The 27811-nt window shown below is 44.9% G+C and overlaps 10 protein-coding genes across 10 annotated transcripts; 4 read left to right on the top strand and 6 right to left on the bottom strand. All coding sequences in view use genetic code 12, as the record gives it.

Moving 5' to 3' along the window:
- Window positions 1-192: 192 nt before the first annotated feature.
- On the bottom strand, window positions 193-1767 carry FOB63_001200 (uncharacterized protein; the record flags this gene model as incomplete). The annotated part of the gene is made up of 1 exon (XM_002618725.2): window positions 193-1767. The coding sequence occupies one exon, from the start codon at window positions 1765-1767 to the stop codon at window positions 193-195; it is 1575 nt and encodes a 524-aa protein (XP_002618771.1).
- Window positions 1768-2380: 613 nt separating this feature from the next.
- RPC19 (DNA-directed RNA polymerase core subunit) lies at window positions 2381-2833 on the bottom strand (the record flags this gene model as incomplete). Its single annotated transcript, XM_002618726.2, has 1 exon — window positions 2381-2833. The coding sequence occupies one exon, from the start codon at window positions 2831-2833 to the stop codon at window positions 2381-2383; it is 453 nt and encodes a 150-aa protein (XP_002618772.2).
- Window positions 2834-3404: 571 nt separating this feature from the next.
- Window positions 3405-5554, top strand: DBP2 (DEAD-box ATP-dependent RNA helicase; the record flags this gene model as incomplete). The annotated part of the gene is made up of 2 exons (XM_002618727.2): window positions 3405-4650; window positions 5199-5554. The coding sequence occupies 2 exons, from the start codon at window positions 3405-3407 to the stop codon at window positions 5552-5554; spliced, it is 1602 nt and encodes a 533-aa protein (XP_002618773.2).
- Window positions 5555-6283: 729 nt separating this feature from the next.
- Window positions 6284-7051, bottom strand: TYE7 (regulatory transcription factor TYE7; the record flags this gene model as incomplete). The annotated part of the gene is made up of 1 exon (XM_002618729.1): window positions 6284-7051. The coding sequence occupies one exon, from the start codon at window positions 7049-7051 to the stop codon at window positions 6284-6286; it is 768 nt and encodes a 255-aa protein (XP_002618775.1).
- Window positions 7052-10770: 3719 nt separating this feature from the next.
- Window positions 10771-14328, top strand: FOB63_001196 (uncharacterized protein; the record flags this gene model as incomplete). The annotated part of the gene is made up of 1 exon (XM_002618731.2): window positions 10771-14328. One exon carries the CDS (start codon window positions 10771-10773, stop codon window positions 14326-14328), a length of 3558 nt encoding a protein of 1185 aa, XP_002618777.2.
- Window positions 14329-14440: 112 nt separating this feature from the next.
- On the bottom strand, window positions 14441-15253 carry FOB63_001195 (uncharacterized protein; the record flags this gene model as incomplete). The annotated part of the gene is made up of 1 exon (XM_002618732.2): window positions 14441-15253. The coding sequence occupies one exon, from the start codon at window positions 15251-15253 to the stop codon at window positions 14441-14443; it is 813 nt and encodes a 270-aa protein (XP_002618778.2).
- Window positions 15254-16582: 1329 nt separating this feature from the next.
- Window positions 16583-16999, bottom strand: FOB63_001194 (uncharacterized protein; the record flags this gene model as incomplete). Its single annotated transcript, XM_066102143.1, has 1 exon — window positions 16583-16999. The coding sequence occupies one exon, from the start codon at window positions 16997-16999 to the stop codon at window positions 16583-16585; it is 417 nt and encodes a 138-aa protein (XP_065958446.1).
- A 526-nt stretch (window positions 17000-17525) lies between these two features.
- Window positions 17526-18365, top strand: FOB63_001193 (exosome non-catalytic core subunit; the record flags this gene model as incomplete). Its single annotated transcript, XM_066102142.1, has 1 exon — window positions 17526-18365. The coding sequence occupies one exon, from the start codon at window positions 17526-17528 to the stop codon at window positions 18363-18365; it is 840 nt and encodes a 279-aa protein (XP_065958445.1).
- A 389-nt stretch (window positions 18366-18754) lies between these two features.
- CHO2 (phosphatidylethanolamine N-methyltransferase) lies at window positions 18755-21328 on the bottom strand (the record flags this gene model as incomplete). Its single annotated transcript, XM_002618733.2, has 1 exon — window positions 18755-21328. One exon carries the CDS (start codon window positions 21326-21328, stop codon window positions 18755-18757), a length of 2574 nt encoding a protein of 857 aa, XP_002618779.2.
- A 1600-nt stretch (window positions 21329-22928) lies between these two features.
- Window positions 22929-27728, top strand: MON2 (Mon2p; the record flags this gene model as incomplete). The annotated part of the gene is made up of 1 exon (XM_002618734.2): window positions 22929-27728. One exon carries the CDS (start codon window positions 22929-22931, stop codon window positions 27726-27728), a length of 4800 nt encoding a protein of 1599 aa, XP_002618780.2.
- Between the last annotated feature and the right edge of the window lie 83 nt (window positions 27729-27811).

Below are 27811 nucleotides of genomic sequence, written 5' to 3'. Positions count from 1 at the left end.
CTGTCCATTATCGGTCATTGTAAGTCTCACGAGAGCTCTAATTACGACTGCTTATCATGAGAATACTTTCTTGGAAACGAGCTTCTTTATACCGGGTCTTCTACTTTCACCATCTGAGACAACCACCTGATTCTCTTACGGCTTACTCTTCCTTTGAGTTCTCATTGCTACTGTCAATCGCCTAGTCCTGTATTATCCTATTTTGCTGAGCATCCCGGCGAGGCACTGTTCAAGGCCGTCACTGGGATCCATGCTGTAGTCCCGGAGATAAAGCAGAGGCCGCATATCGCCACACTCATAGAATCTTGCGTGAAGCTCGTCCAAAAAGCGGGCGGTTATGCGGAGAAATGCTCCAACTTTGGGTGCCATAGACGGAAGATGGTCGAAGTCCGTGACAAGCAACGAGAGCATTACATTTTTGATAATGTTTCCTTTCTCCACGTTACTCAAACTGTTAATTTTGTCCAACTGCAAGCGGTGGTAGAAGGGCCTGAACTCCTCGGGCACATTGTCCTCAGTCAATGGTTCTTCTATGTTATGTGGTTGTTTCTTTGATGTTTCATCAGTCAGTACATCAGCCTCAAAAGTTTCCTTTGCTGGCTTCAGAGGCCGCTGATGCTCCAGTCTTTGTGTATGCTCTCTAGTTTCTTTCTCCGTCAGGTCACGGGTTTTGGATGCTTGCGCCCGGCGCAAAAACTTCACCTCGTTGACTAATTCCGCATTATCTTGTTTGTACTGTTCGAGTTGGAGGCGAAGCAGCGCCAAAGTCTCCTGCGGATCTTCCAGCGCGGGGGGAAGTTCAAGGTCTATCTCGTCTGCAGTCAAATCTGGCAAATCCACCTGTGGAGGAGCATCAAAAGTGTCTGAGGCAAGTGGCTTGTCTGTAGAAGTATCGTCTCGACCAATTACTGTGCATCTGCTGTCGGTGAAATGCGAGTCTCTGCTCGATCCTGGTGGAGTAGTCACGGGAGAATTACCGTATCTAATTGTTCCGTCGCTTGCTACGCGGCGAACGTGGTCAAAAGTGTCGTCAATGTGCAGCTCGATGTCCAGATTGTCATAGTGGAATGCCTGCGCATGAGTTTCCAAGTCTGTTTGTCTGTGGAAGTCTGTCTTTTTAAGCTCTGCTTGTTTCGGTAGGTATGGCTTGTGTTTGCCGTGCTTCTCAGCATCTTCTTTGTCTAGCCGGTTTTGATCCTTCTTTGGTAGTTCTTGTCTCTCTGGAATATCTTGGCTCTGTTGTGTTTCATGTCTTTCCTGTGCTTCTTTCCTTTCATTTGTTTCATGTCTTTCGTGTGCTTCCTGTCTTTCCTTTCCTTGCTCTTGGCTTTCCTTCGACGACACAGCTCTGTCATCGGCTATGTCCTTTTGTGTGATGTACTGGTCCAAAAACGGCTGCAACGCTTTAAACAAAGCTGCTCCATCAACGGAAGGAACTCGACTCTCCATTTCCGGGATCGACCCCATGTCCAACGAGTAGTGACGCGTCTTGGTCGGCCTGGAAAGTGGTGTCGAGTGGGAAGAGATACGCAAACTTTCCTTGTTTGTTTGGGGCATCGTTCGAGCTGCTTCACTATCGTGAAGTTTAGCCAACTTCAAGTACGACAGAAGATCGTCCAAAGACCGCGTTGTCCAGTCATCGGCTGAACTTAGCCGGTCTGTGTAATCCAGAGAAAGATGGAGGAAAGACTCCAGTAGATCAGCCGAACTGGATGTTGTCATGGTAAGAGACACTGATAGAGAAGGAATGTTTACAGAAACGAGCATTGTATGGGGAAAGGCACCCGTACCTCCCTAGCCTAGCCCTGTCGCCGAGATGCCAGTAAAAGAAGAATAAAGAAGCAAAAGATAGGAAAGGATGGCCATATGAATTTGCTGTATAGAAAAAATGTGACTTGGAAGAAATGATCAGCTCGATGTATTTCTCTGATTTACAGGTTATCAACAGTAGTTTGGGTCAAAGCTGTGTTCGTCGCGACAAAGAAAAGCAAAAGTGTAGAGAAATACAAAACACCTCGGTGTACCAAAATCTTATCAAAAGGATATACAAAAGTCGACATGAACTGATTATGTAAATTTCATATACTAAATTGTAACTAGGATATCTATGAACTTGGGAAGGTCGATTGTGAGGCATCTCCAGCACCCACAGACGAACATACAAATTGATGTGATGACACGGGTGTATAACCTGTACTAGCATCTAATATTATAGGTAGCTTCAAGCACTGTCATATGGGTGTTGTCTCGTCATGTGGGTGTCCTCGTCTTTATCGTTGCTATAACATCGAGCCTACGTCGTACCTCTAGCCAATACTAGAAGCACGCTCACTGCCCTACGTGCCTTCTCTTGTCCGTCTATTATACAAATGCAATTTCCTCATGGCTCCACCGTGGCAAAGTTCCCAGCATCCACCTTCTCGGTAAACGTTTCCTCCACATGCGTGCACAATTCAGACAAGTTGTCCAAACCCTGATGCAACGCCTCCAACGCGGTGATGTTCCCGTATGTCTGGATACGGATGTTCAACTTGTTCTCCGAAGGATGCGGGATGGAGTAGCCGCAAAACTCCACCTCCGGGTTCTTCATGATCATGTATCTCAAGGCGTTTCCCAATGTGTGGTCTTCGTCCAAAACCTGGAAAGATGCGGCAGTGCCGTCGTCCGAAGATCCGGGCAACATTCTGATTTTTTCGGCATCGTACTCTTGCTCCTCGATTTCGCCGTCCATGGGGATGTCTTTGTTTTCGTCTGCCATGTTGCTTCTGGATGAGAATGAAGAGATGGTTTTTTTTTGCGAAGACATGTGCGTCCTGCACCAAGGGTCGGCCATGGGTTTTGCCATGGGCTACAGGGATAGAAAAAAGCACAAAAAAAAACGGGCTTCTCTTCTTGAAAAGTGCTGATTAAACATCCTTAACCAATTCTAGTAGAACTGACAGTCTGATGCTTCTTGCTTGGCCCTCTGTCCACTGGTTTATGTGCACTCCCAAAAGAGATGTCAATTCCCCTGGAGCATCATATACGTTTCATGGCCTTGAGGGGATTCGATAAGACAATTGGTTTGACATTCAGGGACCGGGATCTCAAGGCAGGCGATATGAAACGACGTGATGGTGAAAAGAAGAAACAGAGAAGAGATGGTACTGCAGATACGCCGATTGCATCCCTTCGTACCAAGTATCCACCACAGACAATCAAGGGTTCTTTTACAATTGCTTTCTAAGTTAGTCTTCCAGAATTTAGCGTTTATTTTTTTTTCCTTTCCATAATATTTTTTCCTATCGTTCGTATACATCACAAAGCTGTTTTTGAAATGGTCGTTTCTTTTTCGCAGCTCATCGCGCACTATATAAACCGCGCATCTCCTCGCTTTTTTTTTTTTTTCTTTCATTTTCCCAACAATGTCTGACTACAACGGAGGTTACAACAACTACAACAGTGGCTACAACAACTACAACAACCAAGGCAGCTACAGAAACGACCGTAACGGTGGATTCAGAGGCGGCAGAGGTGGCCGTTTTGGCGGAAGAAGAGTCGATGAGAGAATCGAATTGACCACTCCTGAATGGGACTTGGACTCGTTGCCAAAGTTCGAGAAGAACTTTTACACAGAACACCCAGACGTGGCTGCACGTTCAGACGCCGAGGTTGCTGCTTTCAGAAAGGAACACGACATGACCGTCGAGGGCCAGGACATTCCAAAGCCAATCACTTCTTTCGAAGAGGCTGGTTTCCCAGACTATGTGTTGAGCGAAGTTAAGCAACAAGGCTTCCCAAAGCCAACTGCCATCCAGTGTCAAGGTTGGCCTATGGCTTCGAGCGGTAGAGACATGGTGGGTATTGCCTCCACTGGTTCCGGTAAGACTTTGTCTTACTGTTTGCCAGCTATTGTGCACATCAACGCCCAGCCCTTGTTGAAACCAGGTGACGGACCAATTGTGTTGATTTTGGCTCCTACCAGAGAGTTGGCTGTGCAAATCCAAACAGAATGTTCCAAGTTTGGTTCTTCTTCTAGAATCAGAAACACCTGTATTTACGGAGGTGCTCCTAAGGGTCAACAGGTCAGAGACTTGGCCAGAGGTGTGGAAATCTGTATTGCCACTCCAGGTAGATTGATTGACATGTTGGAAACCAACAAAACAAACCTTAGAAGAGTCACATACTTGGTTTTGGACGAAGCCGACAGAATGTTGGATATGGGTTTCGAACCTCAGATCAGAAAGATCGTCGACCAAATCAGACCAGACCGTCAAACTTTGATGTGGTCTGCTACCTGGCCTAAGGAGGTCAAGAACTTGACCAGAGACTACTTGGTGGACCCTATCCAAGTTACCATTGGTTCTTTGGAATTGTCTGCTTCTCACACAATCACCCAATTGGTTGAGGTTGTCAGCGAATTCGAGAAGAGAGACAGATTGCTCAAGCACTTGGAAACTGCCACTGCCGACAAGGAAGCCAAATGTTTGATTTTCTGTTCTACCAAGAGAGCTTGTGACGAAGTCACTTCTTACTTGAGAGGAGACGGCTGGCCTGCTTTGGCCATCCACGGTGACAAGGACCAAAATGAGAGAGATTGGGTTTTGAGGGAATTTAGATCGGGCAAATCGCCTATTATGGTGGCCACCGATGTGGCTGCCAGAGGTATTGGTATGTGTTTTTGATTATTTTTTATTTACTAACCGGGGTTTAGGGATGACTGCGCAACGCCTGCTGGACAGGATTGCGAAAGGAGACTAGAAGGAAGGATTATGAAGAAAGCAAGAACTGATAACGAAGAGATGGACAAACATTTAGATGATCAATAACCAACAATGGACTAGAGTGGCCCAGCAGAACGGTAATTTTGCTATTATCATAGACAGGTGATTCTGTTGAGATGAATAGCATTCTGTTACTATAGCAGGTGATTCTGTTATGGAAGACAGATATTTTGCTACAAGAGCAGGTGGTTCTGTTGAAGTCAGCAGGTGATTCTGTTGACGAATCTGTCACTGGCCAAGTTTTGATCAAGATAGACACACAAGGTGACTCTGGTACCCCCTGGGTGTGTGTTTATGGAATATTTGTGCATCAGTTGCCGTGTCCGCGAGCTTTCTATGTAATCAATAGACGTCGAACTCCTTTCTATAATTTTTTTGATATTTGTAGCCGTCATTCATCTCCGGCCAGAGGAGCATCTACTAACCAATTTTTAGACGTCAAGGGTATCACTTATGTCATCAACTACGACATGCCAGGCAATATCGAAGACTACGTGCACAGAATCGGAAGAACCGGTAGAGCTGGCACCACCGGTACTGCTGTTTCCTTCTTCTCCGAAGGAAACTCGAAGTTGGGCGGTGACTTGTGTAAGATTATGAGAGAGGCCAACCAGACCATTCCTCCAGAATTGCAGAGATACGACAGAAGATCTTTTGGTTCGCACATTAGATACGGTCGTGGTGGATATGGCAGAGGAAGAGGTAGAGGAGGTAACGGTGGACGTGGTGGCTTCAGAGGCCGTCAGTCGGGATCCAACGTTCAACCTTTGGGCGACAGACGCCGCTTTTAATTAAGGGCATATTTATAGAATCATCTGGTGTTTAAGGTAATCATATGAATGCGAAGTAACTGTAATTGTCAATACTAGTTAAGGCTTTTTCCGTTATTGATATCGGGCAGTCACGGAGCCACATTGTGTGGCAAAATGTCTACCCAAAGCATTGAAAGTGGGCATTATGCCCGGAATGCAGATACGGGACAATTGGCTCGTACAAAAAAGTATAATTATTTGGTTTGAGTGACTTGTGTCTTTTGTTATTCTACGACCTTCACTCTTGCTATTGTTACAAAAGGATACTGCCCATTCAGCATTATCTAGGAGCTAGATATGTTCACCGACCAAGAAAACATCTGGTCTTGGCAATACGTTGGCACCAGAATTGACAAGTGATTTTCTGCAGGCTGATGGGGCAATTTTGGCGCAGTAAATGAGACATTTGCCAATTGCACCCATTTTACTGACGTAATCAAGCTTTCATCCCGTCTAGCAGTCTTGTGAAAAAAAAAAATAAAAAACGTAAGACAGAGGCAAGGGATTCCGAATGCATGATCGATTCGAATCGTGCATCTGACAGAAGGCTCCATGCGGAAGCCTGCAGGCGAACAATACGAACAATTGAGAGGCGATTGCAAAAAGAAATACCAAATCAAAAGAAGAAAAAAAAGCAATCCCACTTCCCAAAACTACAAGCCCCGTGTCCAATGTGTGTCTAGCTTTATTAATAATTCCAATAACCGTCTATATGCCCGTTTCCATGGTCGTCTCTCCAAGACGACTTCTCAATGCCTCATTTTCAGCCTTCAAATAGGTGATGTAGTCGTATGCCTTTTCCAAAATCACAGACTTGTTTACCTTCAAGTCCATGTGCACCTCCTCCTGGTTGGCAAACCACGGAATAATCGTCTGTAAGCTGTTGATCTTCTGGTTAATGTTCACCCGGTACTTCTTCTCGACCTTGTTGTGGGCCTCTTTCTGGGAGTCCGTGAGTCTTCTTCTAGAGCATCTCTTCTTCTTGGCCTGGTTGCTTGAGCTTTCTGTTCTGTGCGCCTGCGTACTTTGTTTTTGGGGCGCAAGTCCAGCTTGGCCGTCCACGGTGTCCTTCAAAACGTCTTTGGTGTCGAAAATGGACTCCAACGCCTTCGGCGTCAAGTCGTTTCTTCTTTGCATCATTTGCAACTTGGTGTTGACACTGTCCAAGAGCCCCACTTTGGCCTGGCCAAATCCGAGCTCGTTCTCGTCAATCTCCTCTTTTACTGGAGGAGTGCTGGAAGCTGTGGAAGCGCGAGACAGGCCGCTGAATATGCTTTCGTTTTCCAAAACGCTGGGGAAGTCTGTCGTTGGCACTGTGAAGGAGTCGAAGTTGGACATTTCCAAGTTGAAGGCGTTGGAAAAACTGTTGGTGGTGGTCATAGGGGCTGATTTGGCAAGCAAATCACTGATCCACTGGTCATCGGATGTACTGATGGGCGAGTTGCTTGTAGTCTGGAAAACTGGATTCGTGTTCATTTGTGTCCGATGCTGATGGTGAAGGAAAAGTCAGGGGATTGCGTGGCGGTTTTATATGCCTTTGAGCTTCTTTCCTTCCGAATGCGGCTGGTATTTTTTTTTTGGCGTGCGCTAGGTGCGCACCGGAAAAACTAGTTTGATGGGGCCACTTTCCTCTTGTCGTTCGATCCTCTGCGAGACAGCCGCCGATATTTTCTTTTTTTTTTCTCCCATTCCGATTGTTTCATGTAGAAATGTCGGTTCCACCTCGTTTGCTTTCCCGAATGCTTGACATTGGGTGGGCAAGAGGCGGATCGCCTTCTCCACAATCGGACCCCAATACCGAATCTCGGCTTTAAAGTGGCATATTCCTTGTTTGTGCATAGAAGCCCAGTGTCGCACAAAAGCCGAGACCAAGGTGTGGAATCCTGCAGACAAATACGAAAATAAAAAGTGGCCAGAGTGTCGCATACTGCAAGGGCCAAGTAATAAACGCCAGAAAATTATGCACTGTTCTCACAAAGTCTTGTACCATTTGGAGAAAAGGGGCTATTGTTGGTCCCAGCTGTCGCAGCCATCAAAGACACAAGTTCAGGCAAAAATTCTTGTCTTCCCAGGCGCAAATGTGGCCGTTTGCCATCGACAGCAATCACATCCGCATGGGCCAAAACTCCTGACCGTATGCGCTAAACGTGGCTAGTGTCACTTGCTGTGCACGTGACCAGACACTCGCGCATTTGGAAAATAGCCCGTTTTTAACACGGAGTGTACTGCAGCTGCGTATGCACCATGATGACCCTGGAAGGAAGAAGCTTCCAGGTTTATCCGGTCTGTGTGCAGGCAGTGCCTTCTCTGGAAAAACTTGCTCTTGCACTTTTTGCACTTTTTACACTTTTCAAGCAAAATGACGAAACTCCAACATCAGTACCTCAGTTGTGCCTCGGTTTTTTTCAGCCTCCAGTGTGTCGGCCTGAAGCCAGTAAAACAGCAAACAGCAAGAGCAGTGATGCTGTTGCCTTGTCTGTATTTTTCTTTTCATTCTTTGCTGTAGCCCCTTTTCAAACCCCGCTTCCCAACACTTCGACACATGATATTTTTTTCGAGCTAATTCAACTTTTATTGCTAGCGTTCGTCCGAAGACACGCAGTAACGTGGCACAGCCAGCCCCAATGTATTAGCAGATGGATCCACATGTCTGTGATCTTGTGGGCCTCGCCAAAAACCAATCTTTTTTTCCTGGGGACTAGTGGTAGTTATAGGCTGGGCCCAGATTGGGATATGCGCTTGTGGGTTTCACGGGTGCGGGTGATTTGGCAGTCTCAAATATCGCACGCCCCGTTCCCACAAGCGCATATTCCTGTCAGGCAGGATAATTTCGATAAGAGCCACCAAAGGCCTGGGTCGGGAGCGGAACACACAAAATATGTGGCAAAAGGCCTATGTCCTTGTTTTTAACAGTACCAGCCTCTGTCTAACCTTTGGCTGCTGCTTGGGCCGAAAATGGAAACATACCGTTTCCTCAATTCCATTAAGAGATTAAGCTAGAGTGGACCAACCACAGAGATGTCTAGGTGAATGTTGCAGAAGAAAAAAGGGCAACATACCGTAAATCAAAAATCAAATTTAAAATGCGGGTTAGGCCAAATATATACGGCTGGTCACTATCTCCTGTCAGCTGATAACGTAACCCCGACTGATACACCTTTTTACGTGGTGACAAGGCAATGCGCTTATGTTTATTGAAGCTTGTACATTGTGTATAAACTCGCGCAATGGTTTCTCAATGGAACACTGCTTGGGATCCAATGTTCAACTATACTATCAAGCCTATGCTCCATGCTGAGTTTCTCTATATTTGTTTTTTTTTTTTTTTTGTTGGAATGAATTGCAAAGATTCGCCCTCGTTTCGCCTGACTTAATGGCGAAGAATACACATGCGGCTGTACGATAAGCGCATAACTTATCGCTGTACGGCGATTAAAGCAATACATGACTAAACTCCATGTAAAACCCTTGATATTTCACGATCGCGAAAGAGACTCGTCCAGACCTAGAAGAACGCAGTCTCGACCCGAATTTCGAACGACACGATCGGCTATTTCATTTGCCAAGACCAAGAAATATTCGTTCAACAGCGATGAACGATATTAATGTGTAGTGGTTCAGTGGTTCTAGTTCTCGATTCTCGGTGTTTAAGTACTTTTAGTGGTTTTGCTTTTTTACTCATTAACTTTCCTACCCCAAACGTATTTTTGTGCTATTTGTGCTAGCTCGTCAGTTTGTTGCAAATCTGTGCCTCTGATAAAAAAGCAATGGAGGTTGATTTAAGCCACGGAACCAGCCCAGTTAGGAAAATCATGAGCTTACCTACTGACCAAGATTCTTTAAAGTACGTGTTGCAACGACTAAACACTATTTCGATGTTGCATTGGTGCGAAGTTAGTGAACCTACACGATCAGAATATCCCTTGTTCCAGTCATGTGATGGTGTCACACATTCAGGAATCGGCTGTCAGCACAGAAAAATATCTGCTCCTCTTGTCTTAGGCTCGTTGCGTCTCGTTTACTTGCATCATATGACTTGGTTCTTTCGCTTGAATTTGCGGAAGAACCCAGCAATTATGCGCTAATTCGAGACTGGAATCAAAAAGTTTTTCACGAAAGGCACATGTGACTGGTAATGTATTCTTGATTCTGGAGACAATTGCTTTTGCTCTTCTAACATTAGCGCTGGCAAAAAGCCCTGGCATCAACTGACTGCGAGGGAATATGCATGGAAAAAAAGATTGCATAGAAAATGGATATCCTCACGTCAAAAGACGTAGACATTTGCCAGGCAAAAACACTCATGTAGCAAGCTCAAATTTTTTATTCGGATAACTCTGCAACATGTTATGACTGGTTTGAAGAAAATCCATTTCTTGTAGTGTTAGTGACCCAATGGCTAGGCTATTGACTTAATGGGCTAGACTGTTGGCTGAAGAGTGTAGGCTATTGAGTGAAAAGTGTAGGCTTTTGACCGAGTTTAGCAAAATTCAGCAATGTTCATCTACTTAGTTTCTGGAATTTTGAAACGGTAGGCATAATCGAGAACCAAAGCACTTTGACGATCTGTAATGGCTTCGTGTATATTCAGAAGGCCCAATGTTTATTGAAGTCAAAGAAAGACTACGACCTACAGAAGTTTGATTGAAGAAAGGCGTATATTCTAAAAAAAAGGGGCATTAAGTACGTTTCTCAAAGACAACCTACAGAAGCCAGCTCTTTCTACTAACTAAATCTAAAATGCTCTCATTTCCAACAGGTCATTATGGGACACATAACTCTTTCAACCTACTTGAACACAACGACTCTAACTACTGGAATCCTTTTCAGAAGCGTCAGGATGAGTTTAGCGTACATATTGTTAGTTTTAGTGTTGACGTAACTCATGCTTTTCCGAGTATGCATTACGCCAGAATTGAGTTTTAAGTCATTCGAGTTATTTGTTGAAATGTCTGTTTTGCCCGAAATGCTACTTGGCCCTGAACTGATTATTTGGCCCTGAACTGGCTATTTGGCCCTGAAATACCCATCTGGCTCTCTTTCATGAAGTTTCTGGCGACTGTTCTCATCTTAGACTAGCCAAACCTGTATCAAAGCATGCGACCATAAACACTGGCCGTTTATCTCCATGCACCCGTGCCTCTCGGATCTCCGCCTACTTAGACCCACAGACGTCTAAAGACATCGCTAGAGCAATGGCAGAGAACGACTCAGCATCTGCAAGCCGGAGGAGCAGCATGAAGGAGAAAGAGGGCGAGGCGCAGAGCAAAAACGTCGCTGGAGTCGAGTACAAGCAGTTCAAGCTCTTTTCGGCTATACTCAAGGAAGCGGCACTAGACACGCCGTCTTTCCGGGCCATGGTCAACCACATGGACTCGCAGCTTATGAAAACGGAAAAATGGATAACGGCGGTGGCAGCGACCGTGAAGAAAATCCCGGGCCAGGTGCGGGTGCTCGAAAACTATCTCAATGAGTTTTTGGAGTACTTGGTTCCGCTGGTTTTGCAAGACGGCTATTTGGACGAGCAGTACACGTTCGCCGAGCTCCGGCACACCAAGTCTGGGCTTAAAAACCTCTGGAAGGTGGCCATTGCGATGGTGCTGGTGTCGCTTCCAGAGATTGAAAGGCTCCAGCACAATATCTCCAAAAGAGTGGCGGCGTACCAGCAGCACCGGCGGCGGTTTATGGCGTGCCAGGAAAAATATGACCGCTTTTTGCTGATCCATATGGCCACGCCCAAATCGAAGGAGCCTGCGCTAGTCAAGGAGGATCTGTTGGAGTTGTATGCTGCCCATAAAGAGTATCTCCAATTGTCGCTTGATGCGGTCATGGAGATGATTGACTTGGGCACCATGATCAACGAGAGCGTCTCGCAGTTCAACTATTTGCTCTGGAGCGATAAGGTCAGCCGCGCAAATGACAACCCGGCCGTGCTTAGCCTTTTCCAGGAGACGTGGGCCACCGTGCAGAAAATACGCAACTTCTACGAGCATTTCAATCCTGCGCTCAAAAAGTTGGAGCCAGACTTGCTCTTGGCTCGCAAGAACACAGAGGAGCACACCAATGCCGAGTATCTTCCTCCTGCCAACTTGAACGACTATAGAACGCTGTCCATCAACTTCCGCATGTTGCACGACCCCAACGAGCAGGCAGTCGAAAAACATGGCTACTTATTTATGAAAACATGGGTTGACCGCCTGTCTAAACCCGTCTGGGTCCGCCGCTGGGCGTTTGTGCAAGGCGGAGTTTTTGGTTTCTTGGTGCTCAGCCCCACGGGCACTTCTGTCCAAGAAACAGACAAGATTGGCCTCCTCTTGTGCAGCACCAAGTACGCCCCCAACGAGGATAGACGCTTTTGCTTTGAGCTCAAAACCATGGATACCACATTGGTGTTGCAAGTTCAGACCATGGCCCAACTCAAACTGTGGCTTACTGTATTTGAAAACTCCCGGCGCCGCATTGCTGACGAAAACGACCCGATGCACGAACTCGTCCATATTGCTAGTGGTCGCTATCCTCCGTTGGTGATGGAGTTCCTGTCGTCGCTCAATTCTGTGATGGATCGTGATATCACCAATACAAGAATTGTTTCGGCCAAAAACGAAGTGATCATGTCCAGCCGGTTGTCTGCGCACATTGAAAAGAATGAGAAGCTCTTCCAGCGGTATGTGTTTCAGCAGGTGTCCCAGATTGCTTTTCCTATGGTGACTGAGTTGTCCCGGCCCTCGCTTATCGCCTACAGTTTAACGGGCGAAACTGCAGTTCCAACAGCACTCTGCGCAAACTTGTGGGGCTCCCGCAACTGGGGTGTCTTCTATGTTAATGATATGGTGGGCGTTAACCCAATCACAGAGATACCTAAAGCAGAGGAAACACGTCTGATTGGCGAGGGTATGGTCTTGCCCAAAAACTATCCGAACAAGTGGGTCGCCAGGGATGTCCAAATGCGGGCATTGTTTGAGTCGATTTTGGAGCCAGAAGAGTGCTGCCTTGTGCTGTTTCTGTGCTTATTGTCACCCAACCCGCAGCAAGAACTCCGGAGCACAGTGTTCATCACTCAAAGCCACTTTTATGCTTACATCAACACACTAGGATTCATTTCGTTGCTTAAAGCTCCGGTGAATCGCTTTGCCGAGGCCAAGCTCGTGCAGAAAAAGGACTACGAGGTGTTGAAAGTCACCCACGTGGCTGGTCTGTTAAAGCTGAAACTCTTCTTGGAGGATGGCAAACTTTTGGCAGAAAAGCTCAATTGCGTCTTTACCAATGATGCTCTGGACAAACCGTTAGGAGTGACTCCTCTCATTGAAAAATTGGTAAAAATTGAAACCGATTACAACAACGAAAAGGCCAAGCAGAAGAAGATGTTCGCAATCAGCGGTTCCCCAGAAACAAAGCCCGAGTCGTTCGAACGGGTCCTGAAGGAAAAGAGCAATCTGCCCCTGCGACAGGTCGATTTTGAATCGGATGTTTTTTTCGTCAAGGAACATGTGGTAAAGATGCCGCCACAGGCATTGTTTCACGTTCTATTCGGAATCCGGTCTTCTGTCTTGGACAGTTCATACAAATCCGTATCTGTTTCTATCAGTGATAAACCAATGTGGTATGAGGACCCACTGCTGGGACATTTGACGAGAGAATTTAATTCCGAGTTACTCTACTACACTGGAAGGAAGGGTAAAGTACGGACAAAACAGGAGATAGAACACAAGTTGGAGAATGAGTATTACAGTGTGAAAACTACACAGTCTAACTTTAAAGTCAACTACGGGCCCGAGTTCCGTTTTGTGAGCCGTTTTATTATTGAAGGCATCGAGGGCGGCAAGTCCAAAATGAAGTTCTTTTCGACAGTTAAATTTGACCGCAAGTGGATCTGTAGCGGTTTTTTCCGCTGGTTTGGCAACACTCTTATTAATTCATTTTATCACACAGTGTGTACGCGTGTGGACGATGCAGCCATCAGCTTTGGAAACAGCGGAAAAATCGTCAAGGCTATTTACTATTATGGAAAAATCCCCGTGGCTGACGTTGCCCCGAAGTGTCCACCTACGGGACCGGCACGGATTAGTCTTGTGACTATTGTGCGCTTAGTGTTCCGATCAGTGATGACGTCGGCACTTTCGTGGACACTTCTTTTCTTGTGGAATTCCTGGCGGTGTTTCTGGGCCATCATCGACCGATTGACAGTGCACTTTTTGCTTTTGGTGGTGATTGGTCTTTTGACGGCATCCAACGTTTTCCTTTGTGCACGCAACACACTGCACTATTGGAATTCTAGAGCAGCAACAGGGCTCGTTAAGGAGATGTACCATTACGACCCAGTGGTTTTAGAAAAGGCATTGTATGTGAAGGATATGGAGACATTGATTAGCAACAAATCTGTCTTTGGCAAGGGCTCAGAGTGCATGCGGTCATTTGAGAATCAATCTTTCGTTTTGAACTATAACCAGCCTGTGGCTTGGGAAAATATCTACAATGATGGCATGACACGCGGCGTTGCACGACAACTCAAACAGTCTCTTCAAGACATTGGTGTTAAACGCAACCAATTACTAGTGAGCTTGCGCATGCTCAATGATCTCGAGCAGGAACTTGCATTTGGCGAATGGCGCAACTGGTTGCTTAACGAGCTTTCCAAATGTGACATGGTGCTCGGAGCAGAGCACGATAGTGATGTTGTACAAGATCTCGATGAGCTTCAGCGTTATTGTCGGAGCTGCTCTGAAGAGTTCACTTCGATGGGCGAATTGGCATAGCCAAACACATTCATTACACAGCATCCAAGCAACCTGACATTCCAAGAAAGTACTTATAGTGAATTATGACCTTTTTGTAATGGACGTTGTAAGTTGTATATGGCATATCACTTCACGCCGCAACCTGTTTTTGGAAGAAGCGTTTCCATGTCGCTTTCATCTTGCGCAGAATATCTGCATCCAGCTGTGGCTCCTCCACATCCGTTACTGAAGCACCCAGCGTACGGCTCAGAGCAACAGAAGACACTGACAGTTTGCGGCGCAGGCGCTTCCGGATGATACGGAGCATGGCATCTGCGTAGGTGACAGGGCGGTCTGGGTCGCTTGAACGGACAACATGTAGGGAGCGTTGAATTAAATCGCTCATGGGCAACGCAAGCGGCACAGACACCAAATTATCTGTGATGAAAAGTTGAAAAGTTGCAAAACGGCTGCAAATGCTTTGCAAAGGCGGTTGTGGCTGGTGCAAGTCGCTAAGCGTTTGAATGCTGTATTGTTTCCCCAAATGAAGGAGCTTTAAATGGTTGATGCAAAGATTGGGGTCGTCGACATGCGTTGCAAAAGTGTAAAGAAGGAGGTGGGTGACGGAGATCTCCACGGCCTGAGGCGTGTACTGGGCCACAAACAGGGCGATCAGGTCCATCAGCACCGAGACCCGAGAAATGAAATCAGGCATGATTATTGTGACGCTATCAGGAGCAGGATTTGCAGCCATCCCGCCCTCGTGCAAAAGCGTATTTTCTCTTGAAGACACGGAGCCGCTCGTGTTCATGCTTTCGGCCAGAAATCGAGATCTGGCGGCAAGCACATTACGGTTCGGATAATTCTGGCGCTCAGGATCCGTAAAATCCGGGTCAAAGAGAGTTGGCGAGGACGAGCACGGAGATAGCAGAATCAAGGAGCTTGGGGTATCGCATAAAGACATGGCGGTCAGCTTATAAAAGCGCTGTTGTTTTTTGTTTGGAAAAAAACCAGTATGGAATTTTTCTCACGATAGACAAAAGCGTTGAAGTTTAGAGTGGAGGAGCCAGCGGGGTATGCAGTACCGCGTCTCTTTGTTCGATTCCCCACCATTCCATCTGCATTTCTCCACAGCAAAATGTATGGGGCAGTTGTGAGCCCTGGACTAAATACTGCATGGAACTCTCTAGACACCTCTGCCTCGCGTTTGGACCTCACGGGACTTTTCCATCTTGTCACGCGGGAGCAATAAACAGAAATGGCTTGGGCTTTTCTGTTGCTCTGTCCGCCTGTATTTTTTTTGTCTGCGTTTGCTTCTGTCTATGACTGTCTAGTACAAGGGCGAGGATGAATGTGGATTTACTAATGGGCCTGCACATGGAGAAGTGCCATAGCGTAGATAGGGGAAGTACAAGGCACCAAGTATATGCAGATCATGTCAATACGATTAGGGGCTAGAGTGGGCGAATCTACATGAGCGATATAGCCGCTGTTTTTTTGGAGAGACAGAAGAGCGGACAAAAACGAGACTGTTCGAAATCACGGAACGGAAAAGCGGAATGAGCATTCATGGTGGAAATGTGTGATTGAACCAAAGTATGTTGCGGTATAATGAAATGCCGGTGATGTGTCGCATTTCATGCGAGACTTCTATACAGAGTCACAAGTGGCTAAAATAGACCACGCAGGCAATGCAAATAATCCTAATGGAAATAATCCTAAAGGATATTTAGCATTAGGTTTAGATTGTTTAGACTACGTTGTTTTTTGATATTTTTGTTCGGTCCTCTAGTTCTCTAGACTTGGTGCATGGACGATACTCGATATGTTCGCCCGGGCTTCACCACCATTACTTTTCGCCTGTCAGATTCTTTACGTGGATTCTTCAGTATTTTTTATTCTCGCCGATTTCGCATGAATCAGTGCCAGAGCTTGACAGTATGGAAACGATTGGTACGAAGAATGTACTCTTACCATGTGGTTGATTCGACTTATTGCTTTGTGCTCAATAGTATTGAACTTAGCTCAAAGGTGGAGACTGGACACGCAATCAATTCCGAATATCTCGAGGAACTGGCCTAGAAATTGATCAACTGAGGCCCTGTCTTTCACAGCACTCTTCACGATACAGACCAGACTGCAATCATGCGCCAGATCGAACAAACATAACGGAACAACACAAAGTGGTCACCATTTTCCCCCGGTTTGAGATACTCGTAGAACATCGACAAATAGTCTCAAACCACACAGTTGTCTCAAGAATCTTCTGATGCAGTTCTCAGTCCGAATCCGCTTATTCGTCAAAGCTATAGTATTCTTCTAGGTAGGCCCAGTCGTCAATGAAGACTGCGTCATCTGGCAAAAGATTCATGATCTCAGCGACAGCCTCGTTTTGCCTATTGTATGATTCCGGCCCCAGCTCGCGAGCAATTCGATCTAGCCGCTCGATGATCACCAAATCCGCGCCTTGCCTTAGCTTTTCTGCCAACTCAAAGAGATCCGAGACCCGCTCGTACTCAAAAGATTTCAACACATTTTCGTCTTCCACCCAAGCCCGGTCGCTTTCGGCCATTGCTCGGAGAAGAGCGCCTGATGTGGTGTTGTTAAAGTAGACAATTCGTTCTCCCGAGGTGTAGTCTGCCTGTATTATAGCAAACACTTCAAGTAGACATGGTATAATTCCGTCTGCCGGAGACAAATGAAGGAGCATTGAAAGAGAAAAAACAAGAATACCGAAATCCTCAGGATGTGGCTATGCAATTGGCAGATACTTGTGCCAGTTAGAGGGAAGCCACCTTCAACCAGATAAAGTTGAGAACTATTTTGGTCCTACTATAGTATGCACGATGCGAGTCAAGAAGACAACGAGAAAAAAAAAAAGGGAAGACGAAAAGAAAACCAGTGAGCTCGTCAGGCTTGTGAAAATAATCAGAGAGAATACTACCCTATGATTTTAAGCAGATGAGCTCTATTCTGTTGAGTGGTGTAGTATTTCCCAATGCAGAAAGCCAAACAACCGAAAATTCATCCCAAGGCTGTTTTTGAACCAACTTCCTTCCCAAGTATAAACTGCCTCTTTCCAAGTATCTGCTGCATTTTTTCTTAAGTCACCTTCAACCAGTTCCAAAGTATATTTTTTTCAGCAATTCTGTACTCTTCACCTACTCCAAATTGACTCTATACTGCACACATACAGCGCACAAAAATCCATCTTCATCTCTTCTCCAACCAGTACCATGTCTGACCGCAGAAGAATCCTCGGTCCCTCCGATGCAAAAATTCCAATTTTAGGCGCCTCTTCGGCGCTACAAACATCCGAGTCGTCTTTTTCAGCGGAAAAATCGCCCGCAGCGTCACAAAACCGCTCCTCCGACAATGTGAGAAGCTTTTTCCTAAAATCGGGCCTCACCAAAAACGCCAACGGCCTGGCCTACCTCGAAGTGGGCGATTGCATTTTGGAAGTCGCTGTTTTTGGGCCCAGACCGATCCGCGGCCTGTTTGTGGAGAAGGCGTCGTTTTCTGTCGAGTGCAAGTTTCTTCCCTACATTACCCAACCAGAAGAAAGTATCTACAACGGCGCAAGCCAGACGCCACAGGGCCGTCCTGGCCTCACGCCGATCGAGCACAAGGTGTCTGCGTTTGTGGAAACGGCGTTTTTGCCGGCGCTTCTTTTGGAGAAGTACCCGAAATCCACCATCGATGTTTTCATCACGGTTGTGGCATTCAATTCGCAAACGGCTTCGCTACTCAACCTTGCAGCGTGGACTATCAACTGCACATCTTTGGCCTTGGTGGACGCCGGCATCGAAATGCGGGATTTGGTCTCCGCCGGCCATGTAAGCATTTCGGGCGAAAAGACCGTTTTAGATCCGCAGTTGGACCCGTCAGCTGCCACAGAGTGCGTTGCAAGCTATATGGAGATGCAAAACAACGAGCTTGTGGCCTTCTGGATCGAGGGCGGCGAAGTGTCTCTGGACATCTTGCTGCGGCTGATGGCTGGGTGTGAAACTATGTCGCTGGTGGTACGGAAAAACATCAACGGCCTTATGCTTCTGTTGGCCGCTAAGAAGGACTAGAGCTGAAGCAGAAGGAGCTTGTTCAAGCGCTTCTGCGCCACACTTGCGCATTGGCATCATATTGTTGAGTGTTTGGCATTCAAGCTTATTGTGTCAGAACATAAACTACTGAAACTTCCATATCGTCATGAAACTCATAACTGCTGGACAAAGCCAAAAAAACTATACATAGTACAACAAGGTGACTAGGCTGTGGAGCTAAAGTGTGTTCATGTGGAAATACGACAACTGTTTGGATATTGGCAGGTATCCATTGTGAAAATAGTGGAGAAGACATCCCCCCGGTATTGGCCAGGTCGGGTACTACACATTATATAGATGTTCACAGTGTATTATAGAGCAGCATACATTTAATTTACAGGACTTTGTACTAATTGATCTATGTACAATTACTCTAACTTTTTGATGCGAAGGTACTCGTCTCCTTCGAGCTCGTGCATCACCTTCTTGATGTTTATCAATCTTGATGCCAAATCTCCCACAGTAAACTTATTCCCCGTTTCGTTATCGTTGTAGATCAAAAATCTCTTGCCAACTTTGACCCCCGTTGACTTGGTGATAAGCATGGCAATGTGTTCATATGTGGCCACAATGTCTTGTGTTTGAGAGATCCCAACGAAAATCGGGGTCTCATTGTCATCGACTCCTGAGACAACGTGGTCAAAGATATACTTCCTCAATTGGTTTGCCAACTCATCGGCTTCTGCTGACTCTAAAGGAACTTCAATGTGGCGCAATTTGATTTCAAATGGTGCTGAAATAAATGCCACATCATGTTTTCCATCAAGATGATATCTGAACTCGTATAATCCCTCTTCACAAAAAAGCTTTTCTTTCGAAAACACAATGGTTCCTTGTTCTTCGGGACCTGTCCAGTCCCAGCGATTGTTAGAAGATACCAAAGTTCTATAGCGGGAAAAGGACGTATGTGCAACTTTGTACAAGCCAACCCAATCCTTTGGAGAATGCTTTGCTGGAGCACGAAATTTCACTTCAATGGGTTCCCCGATAAAGGAGTGCGGTACGAAAGAGCTATCTTCAAGTCCTTCAATTTCCAAGCAATAGTCGCTACCGGAAAAGAACTCGTTTTGAGACATCTCAGCAAGTCGTTCTTTTGAGACAACAGGAGACGTGTTTTTACTTCTAAGCTCTTTGATAAAGGAGTCGAACGACTCAATGAAAACAGAGTTCGTTCTCTTTTTCGGTTCATTGGTTGGACTGACTTCAAATTTCTTTTGAATGCTCTCTGGCAACAAGTGCTTCTTGACAGTTTTCATGACTCCGCTGTCTTGCAGAACTTCTCTCTCACCATAAATTTTAATCATGTGGCTTCTTTCAACAAAATTGATCCTAAAGAAGTTGTTCAACATCCACAAAAGACAAATCATGAAGTTATCATAAGTTGGCAAAATCATGGTTACTCCCATCACGCCACAAACACCAAAGATTTGCTCCGGATTGTTCAAGTACCGGTAAACACCACCTTTGCTCAAATGAGCTCTTTGTGGTAAAACAGACGCCTTAGGAATGAAAAAATCCCCATAAAACCAGCCAAAATATCCAATCAGGTCCACAATAGACGTGTTAATCATAACTTGAGTGATGATAAGTAACAACCCCAAGAAAATTCTCAAGTATATATGTCCTGTGATAATAAGATCTTGATACTTGAGCTTGGTCAACAACTTGAAGACATTCATACCGACAAAGGAAGAATAAGTCAAATTAATCAAAGAGTTGTACAACACCGCAAAGTTATTCAAGGAATTCTCCACTGGAAGATTGTTTGCAAGATACCATTCGCTAATTGTTTTGTAATTACTCTGTAACAAAAGAACACCATTAATGACGAAACTTTCGAAACCCTTTATCAATATGGCGATGCAAAATAAGACTTTTCCCATGGCTTCAATGTTGTAAGTAGCCAAAGACGAGACAGTAGGAATTGCAACTGCATACGTTAAGCAATTGAGTAAGTTTATGATGTCGCTTGCCCTCAAAATATTGAAGTTGACTAAACCCACCAAAGGCGCCACATTGTCAAAGAAGGACAAATCCTTTAGTTTCACTAATTTTTTAAGACTTGTTTCATTAGGTGGAGGGCCGTAAATCTTGTCAATATGCGGATTTTCCACAAGATGCAAGAAAACCATCTGCAAGAAGTGACCAAAAACAGCCACAATAAGCACTGTGTAAGACTTTGCAATCAAAGCAAATCCGTAGTAGCCAACATATCCCGCTGAATACATAGGATGCGGGAACATTTCGAAAACGCCATCAAAAATAAGATCATCGTTATTGATCTGCCTGAAGAAGAAGTCTCCCCAATACCATGCATAATCTTTGATGGTATTATGAGCATTGACTTTAACCCAAAAGTTGAATACAATCAAGATGCTGCCAATAACCAATCGAAGAGTAGTCAACCAAACTGGTTGTCCATGTAAGAATTGGTAATCGCTATCAATTGCGCACGCCACCACAACGCACATGAATGTAATAAAGTCCTCCATCAAAATCAAATCCACGACTTTTCTAAAGATCAACCAGGTGTTGAAAGCCACAGGGTGAGCCAGAATGGAATAAGAGGGGCCCATTTGCGACTGGACTTCTGTCTGGACACAGCGAGCCCAAAAAGATTTGTTGCCTTTATCAAAGAGCCTCATCTTTTCACTGATCTTGACGAGACGAAAGCGATTGGACTGTTGGTTGAGCAAGAAGCCAATTCCAAAGTTATAGCAAAGTCTCCAGAAAATGTACATTCCAACGAATATGTTTATTCTAGGCTGGTTGTTCAGCACGGAATAGAAAACGAGCGAGTTCATAACTAAAAGAGTGACAATGATTAGCTCACATGCGGACTTGTGGACAGTGGGGTCAAAAAGGGTTTTGACCATGTCATTTGTTTCGGGAAACGTGAACGTTTCACCATCAAAGGTGATCCCTTTCCTTTGGTCGGACATGGTTGTGCAAGGAAGGCAAATAGAACCAGAAATGTTCCCCAGGTTTCGAGAGGACAGAATGCAGGCGGGCAGAAGCAAGGATAACGCTCGACACTACTGAATAGACCTAAATGAGAGTACTATTATGGTTCGGATAGGAAAAGGGCCAGATGTGGAATTGGATAAGAGCGAAAGTAGTCTTTTTTTCTGTCGACCAAACGGAATTGTGTCTGCGTCTTATATAGCTTGAAGATTCGTAAATTCTGTGGGATTAAAGTGCATGTGATTTTTTCCAGACGTTGGTGCGGAAGTTTTTCATTAGCACGTAGCAGTCATTATAGAATCTTGAAGCATAACGATGTTTCTTTAAGACGGTGATCAGACTTTTCTTTTTCTTTATTCTATAAACGTTTCATTTTGATATGTTCGTTACATTGGATGGAAATATGTGCAACAGATTTTCGACAAATACGGCACGCGATTAGATCCACCACTATGTCGGACGATCTCAAGGTGAATGATTATTAATCGAACCCAAAAACGGCTATACAAAATAATTGAGGCGATACCATTGAAGTAAAATCTGTGTTTTGGAAAAGAAAATTCTTTTTTTGAGGTACAGATGACTCTTCAGGTTTTGACGTCTGTCCGGTTTCGGAGTCACAAGCTTACTTCATTGGATAAAGCCCACTTCCATACTTGTCTAACATTCTGAAGAGTATGAATCCTTGACACTACTTTTTTTTTGGGCAGAATAATTGGCTGTTAGCCTGGGTTAACAAGTTTAACAGTATGGCAGAACCAATTTTAACTAGCCAATGAGGCCTTGAACGAGAAACACTCGGAGAAAAGGTTAGTATCGTCCTTATGAACTTCAAGTTGAAGAGTTCTGAGAGCGAAAATGAAAGCATGAGAATCAAGAAAAGACGTAAAAATAGAGTGACTGAAAAGATCAGAGACAACGGATTAACAGAAACGGCGCATAAAAAGCTTAGTATGATCTGAGCCATCATATTTTCGTAGTTTATACTGGCAAAGATCCTAATCTGTGGGATTCTGAAATCCTCTGATTTCAATTTTTGTTCATCCAGTATTTCAATGGACTTTGGTATGGTTTTACAAGATTAATCTGGCTGGGGTCCTGAAGACAAATTTTCACGTTGTCTAATCTCAGGTGGTATTTCATTTGTAAGATATGGACTCTAGCTTGGACAGTCATGTCGCATCTAGTAGTCCATGTATCGAGAAGGCGGTTTGCGATTTTGTTTTGTATCCATGACCAAGATGTATAACTCATAAAATTGCTACAATACCTTTATTTCTAATGAATGTCTTTTTAATCTAAACTCGTAATCTCCTATAGCGTATTATGGAGAGCCTAATGTGGTGATAATGAGAACATGGTGTATGAGAACATAGTGCACAAGAAGTGGTACGCTATCAATACCGATACCAAGCCCAAACGAACTCAGCCTCTTTACCCTAATTACTCTACATAGTATTTTGTTTTCCTCTCAGCTATATTCACTATCCCACCCAAATCGGCCGGGGACTGAGGTCACGTGCGCGTGCTGGGACGTTACATATCACCAACTTCGCTGTCATCTTCAACCTACCCGATATGGTCTCAGCATCGCAACTTCTTGCGGATTTGGCGAGTTTTTCCGCAGACCTCAAGCGCAAAAACACAAATGTGCGCCGTCTCGTTGAAGTGGCCGAGGCTGAGGCGAAAAAGCTTCCCGGCTCGGCCCAAATCTCAGAAGCGGCTATACAAACGACGCTTTGTCTCCCTTTTGTGGAAGGATTGGCCTGTGGGAACGTGAAGTTGGCCAACAATTCTCTCAATATTTTGCTGCGCCTTACACTTCTGTCCACTGTGCCGCTCGATCAGGTTCTGATGGTGATTGACATTTTGCATAAGTGGGACATGCCGGGGCTTGGCTGGGAAACACAATTGAAGATCTTACAGCTTTTGCCGCCCATCACACTGAACTACACACTTTCTCGCGAGCATTTTTTGCGTCTCTTGGCCTTGTGTTCTCGCCTTTCCGAATCGCCCAATGTGGCAGTCTCCAACACAGCCAGGGCCACGTTCCAGCAGGTATTCAGCTCTGTATGCGACAAGCTTCGGAATCACACGGCCGGTGAAAAGTCCCATGAAGTTGTTCTTCCCTTGGACCTGACAGATGAGAAGCCACAGGTGTTTCACCTTGATGTTTTGGAAACTGCATGTTTCTCCACATTCCTGGATTTGGCGTGCTTGATTTCGGGCAACGAAACGGAAAACTTCAGCTCAGAAGATATCCACATCAGTGCCCAGACGCTGCTTGAAATTTTTGAAAATGTTTATTCGCTCAACAGGGATGTTTTCGAATCCCAGCCAGAGTTGGTGGCGCTTTTGAAAGCAAAAGTAGTTCCTGGCCTACTCAAGATCCTCAATTCGCCCAACACAACCTTTCCTGTGGTTTTACGTGTTCTACGAGTTGTCCATCTTTTGGTTGAGTCCCAGCTTCCCGCTTTGAATGACGAAGGAGAGATTTTGATATCTGTTTCGAACCATATTATTCTCAATAAGCCCCAGCAGGTGTCGATATCAGATTCTTCGATCTTAGATTCGGCTTTATCATTGACTGGAACAGCGCTGGCTCAAATGTCTGTTTCTACTTCTCCGGCCTGGGAACGCATCCTTGTTTTGGAAATGTATACAGCTCTTTTCGGCAATTTCGACACGGTCAGATATCTCTACAGCACATACGACAGCAACACGAAAAGGAAAAGTGTTTTGCACGAAGTGTTGAGCGTCGTGAACACCATGCTCAATACAAATTACCCGCAATTTTTTGCTCATGAGACTGTTCAGCCAGCACCAGATCGCTCTACTGGTCTCAGTCTCTCTAAACAAACTTCGGAATTGAAAGTTTCCGTTTTGGACCATTTGGATAAGCAAGAGGCCCCTACTTCCCTCCCGCTGTTATACAGCGTGCATCTAGCTTTCAAGATACTACTAAATTTTGTAAAAGGTGTCTCAAAGTTCGTTGAAAAGCTTTCGATGAATCAGTCGCAGTCGGATCTTGAAGCTGACTTAGACTTCATTACAGCCATAAACGACTCGCTTTTCCCAGAGATTTTTCAGATGCTTAAAAAGTTCTTACATTGCTCAATGGATTCAGAACACTTCCACACTCTCATTCTCGCTTTGCAAAAATACATACACTCGATCGGCTTATTGGGACTTTCGTCTTTGAGAGATGGCCTTCTTTTGATGCTTTCCGACTGTATCATCAAAAATACTGTTCTCTCTGAATCAAGCAAGAAAAGTGGGGCGGCACAATTACTCTCAATTGGAGAATCTATCGTTGAATCTATAAGCTCAACCATCCAGGCACCTGTGAATTCCTCTGCGGGAACACAACTGTCACAGAAAAGCGAGGTTTCGAGCACAAGAAAAAACAACGGCGAAAATTCTGTCTTACATTTGGGTTCTCGTCTGTTCAATTCTCGCCAGGCTGTGTGCCTTGGGGCAATGTATAACCTTGCTGTGTCCTTGGGTTCCACTTTGCAAGCATCATGGAAAATTGTATGGATCACATTCCAGTGGGTTGACTATTTCATTTCGGGACCTGATAAATTCAGCGGGCTGAAAGACTCGAAAAACCACAAAGAACCCAAATTATCACAACAGGACCTTAATTACATTGAGGATACAAGGTCCAAGTTTTTCCAGAGCATAAAAGACTATCAGCTGACCTCTTTCAAGGAGCTTTATCTTGCATTAACTTCCCTCTACTCAGTGGATGGACAAGCTGAGGAAAATAAAAGCATTATCCCTTTAGACGTTTGTCCTTTCAACAGAACTTTCTTTATTGATCAACTTATTACTGTCTTAGAAGTGGATCCAAAAAAGTATGTGTTGGGTGATGATGAAGTATGGGATCACTTCGTTCAATACTTCACGAAATTGACAACCGAGAGGTCGGTCACATCTGTCGTCAGAAATTATTTAGTTGCGGTCTTCACTGACTTCATCATTGGCCTCCAGGTTGAAAAGCCCGAAATGGAGTTCCTCGCTCAGAAATCCTTGAATGCTTTAAATACTTTTCTTAGTGCTCTTATTGCATTGGGGACACCAAAGGAGCACTTAATTTTGAACTGTGAGACAGAAATGCATTTAACAGCGTTGAAAACACTTCGTCAACTCGTTGATGCATATGATGAAAACGTGAAAAGCTCATGGGACACAGTATTCAAAATTCTAAACACAACGTTCATTAACACACAGAGCGACCTAAAGCAAGACAGCAATTTTGCTGAGAAAATGGCGCTCCTAATCTCTACATCATTTGATACTTTAAAGCTTATTTTGGATGAGTTTTTGAGCTCTCTACCCTTTTCGCAGCTCAAAGCACTAATCGATACATTGTTAAAGTTTTGTTCTCAAACATATGACCTCAATATCTCTTTCAGCTCAGTTAGCTATTTTTGGCTCATCAGTGATTGCATCAGATCTAGTATTGAAACTGATCTAGTTCCGTCGGATGAAAATATCATTAATTCCATTACAACCTTGGAACAGTTGGAAAATATACTCTCTCAACCAGTTGCAGAGAACCCTTACACTATGAGTCAAGCTTTAAATATTTATCTTCTTGCACGGCTTTCTAATCTTGCAAGTGATGAGAGACCAAGGGTAAGAGAGGGGGCAATCCAGACCTTGTTTCAAATTATAGATGCTTATGGTAAGCAGCTCCCTTCGTGGAATCTTATTTACGATATTGTTTTGCCTGACTTGTTTAACATGGATAACTTACGTGGAACGGATAGCCCGAAGGATCGAACTGATGCTATCGAAAGCTTGAAGCTAGTAACGACAGGGCTGATATCGATGTACACAAAGTTTCTAATGAGATTCGATAATACAGTTGACAAGACTCTAGTGGAAAAATTCTGGACACGCCTTTCGGACTATTTTGCTTCTATGCTTGCATTGAATTGGAAGGAATTGAATCTTAAACTCTTTCAATCGTTTCGAGATCTCTTGAAATCCTTAACAGCAATTGATGACGTTCCTCCTGAGATAACAAGGCTCATGTTTAAATTTTGGGTCAAGGTACCTGTGGACTATGACTTAATTAAACCGGAATACCAAGATTCTCTTGCAGTTTACAGTGAGTCGTTCGGACTGTTGTATCTTCTTATCCAAGACTCGCTTACAGTTGATGATATATTGCAAGTATTAGATAAGTTGAACAAATGCGGAAGATACCCAGTATTGAAGACCGGACAGACAGACAATATCAAGCCGACAATACTTCAAAAAACAGTTTTGACGAACCTACAACTTATTGACAAAAAGGGCCACAACGAGGAGATATTGGCTGCGGTTATACAGCAACTTAGCACCATTGTTGCTTATCCGTACGAGATTCGGGCAAGGATCGAGGCAAAATTGCAGAACAAGATTGAAAGAAAGTTCAAAATCCCTTCCTTCATTGCGCTCAGTGAACTGGCGTTGGAATTGCTCACAACAAAGCTACACGAACTTAAGCACATCCAAGTTTTGCTCAAGGACAGGAACTTCATCAAGCTTGTTTCAAGCTTATTGTACGCTGTGCATGATAAATCACCAGGGTGCCCAGATACTGGCAAAGAACCGTTATGGGTGCGGTGTAACGAGGTCATTGCGTATCTTATCCAACGTCTAATTGAAGAATACGGAGAACATGTCAAAGCGGATCATGAATTGTTGCAACTTATAGTCGAGTGCATTTTGGTGACATTTGAAGAGTCAAGTGAAACACAAGAAGCATGTAACATTCACCAGTACAAAACGTTGTCTGCGACGGTGTTGCCCTTGCTATTTTCTGTGGACGCACAGCACGACGGTTTGGTGGAACAATTTATTTTCCGTGTCTACAGACAGTCCTTCTTGTACGAGCTCAACGATATTGAAGCAGCTTTGGTTGGAAAGCTTGTTGAGCAGGCGAGCATGGAGGCCAATGAAGCTGCATTCGAAGCGTTGGCGTTATTCGAGTTTGACGAAAGCTTCGGCAGCACTGCTCCGTTGGAAATTTTCCCGAACGACGGCCTACGGTGCAGATGTCTCGACGATCTTTTCTCGTTTGCCCTTGCAGACAAGCGGAGCGCCCAAATTGCCATGGTGTACTTGAACACTCGCAGCGCATATTGCATTCGGCGGTTTATTGCGGACGCGCGGCTTTTGGACAAAAAACCGTTGCCAAAGATCCAGGAGGACGAGATCACCTTGGTGCTACAAGGAATGCGCCGGGTGCAGCACATGTGGACTTTTCTGCAACAGCAGTTGTTCCAGAAGCTCTTGTCGCAAATGCTTCCATACGCACTGCGCATCGAAGAAGTAGATGCTTATGTGCAGCGCATACTTGAACCTATGGAAGAAACCTAGAGTAATAGTGGTGCGGTGCATGCAGGGTAAATGTTTACCTTGCGATGGGAATGTGCAAGCAAGGAAGATTCCGAACGAGGTGG

Source organism: Clavispora lusitaniae (assembly GCF_014636115.1).
Source record: "Clavispora lusitaniae strain FDAARGOS_655 chromosome Unknown tig00000038_pilon, whole genome shotgun sequence".
Taxonomy (NCBI): domain Eukaryota; kingdom Fungi; phylum Ascomycota; class Pichiomycetes; order Serinales; family Metschnikowiaceae; genus Clavispora; species Clavispora lusitaniae.
Note: the sequence above shows the minus strand (reverse complement) of the source record. Positions and strands in the feature narration are given on the sequence as shown.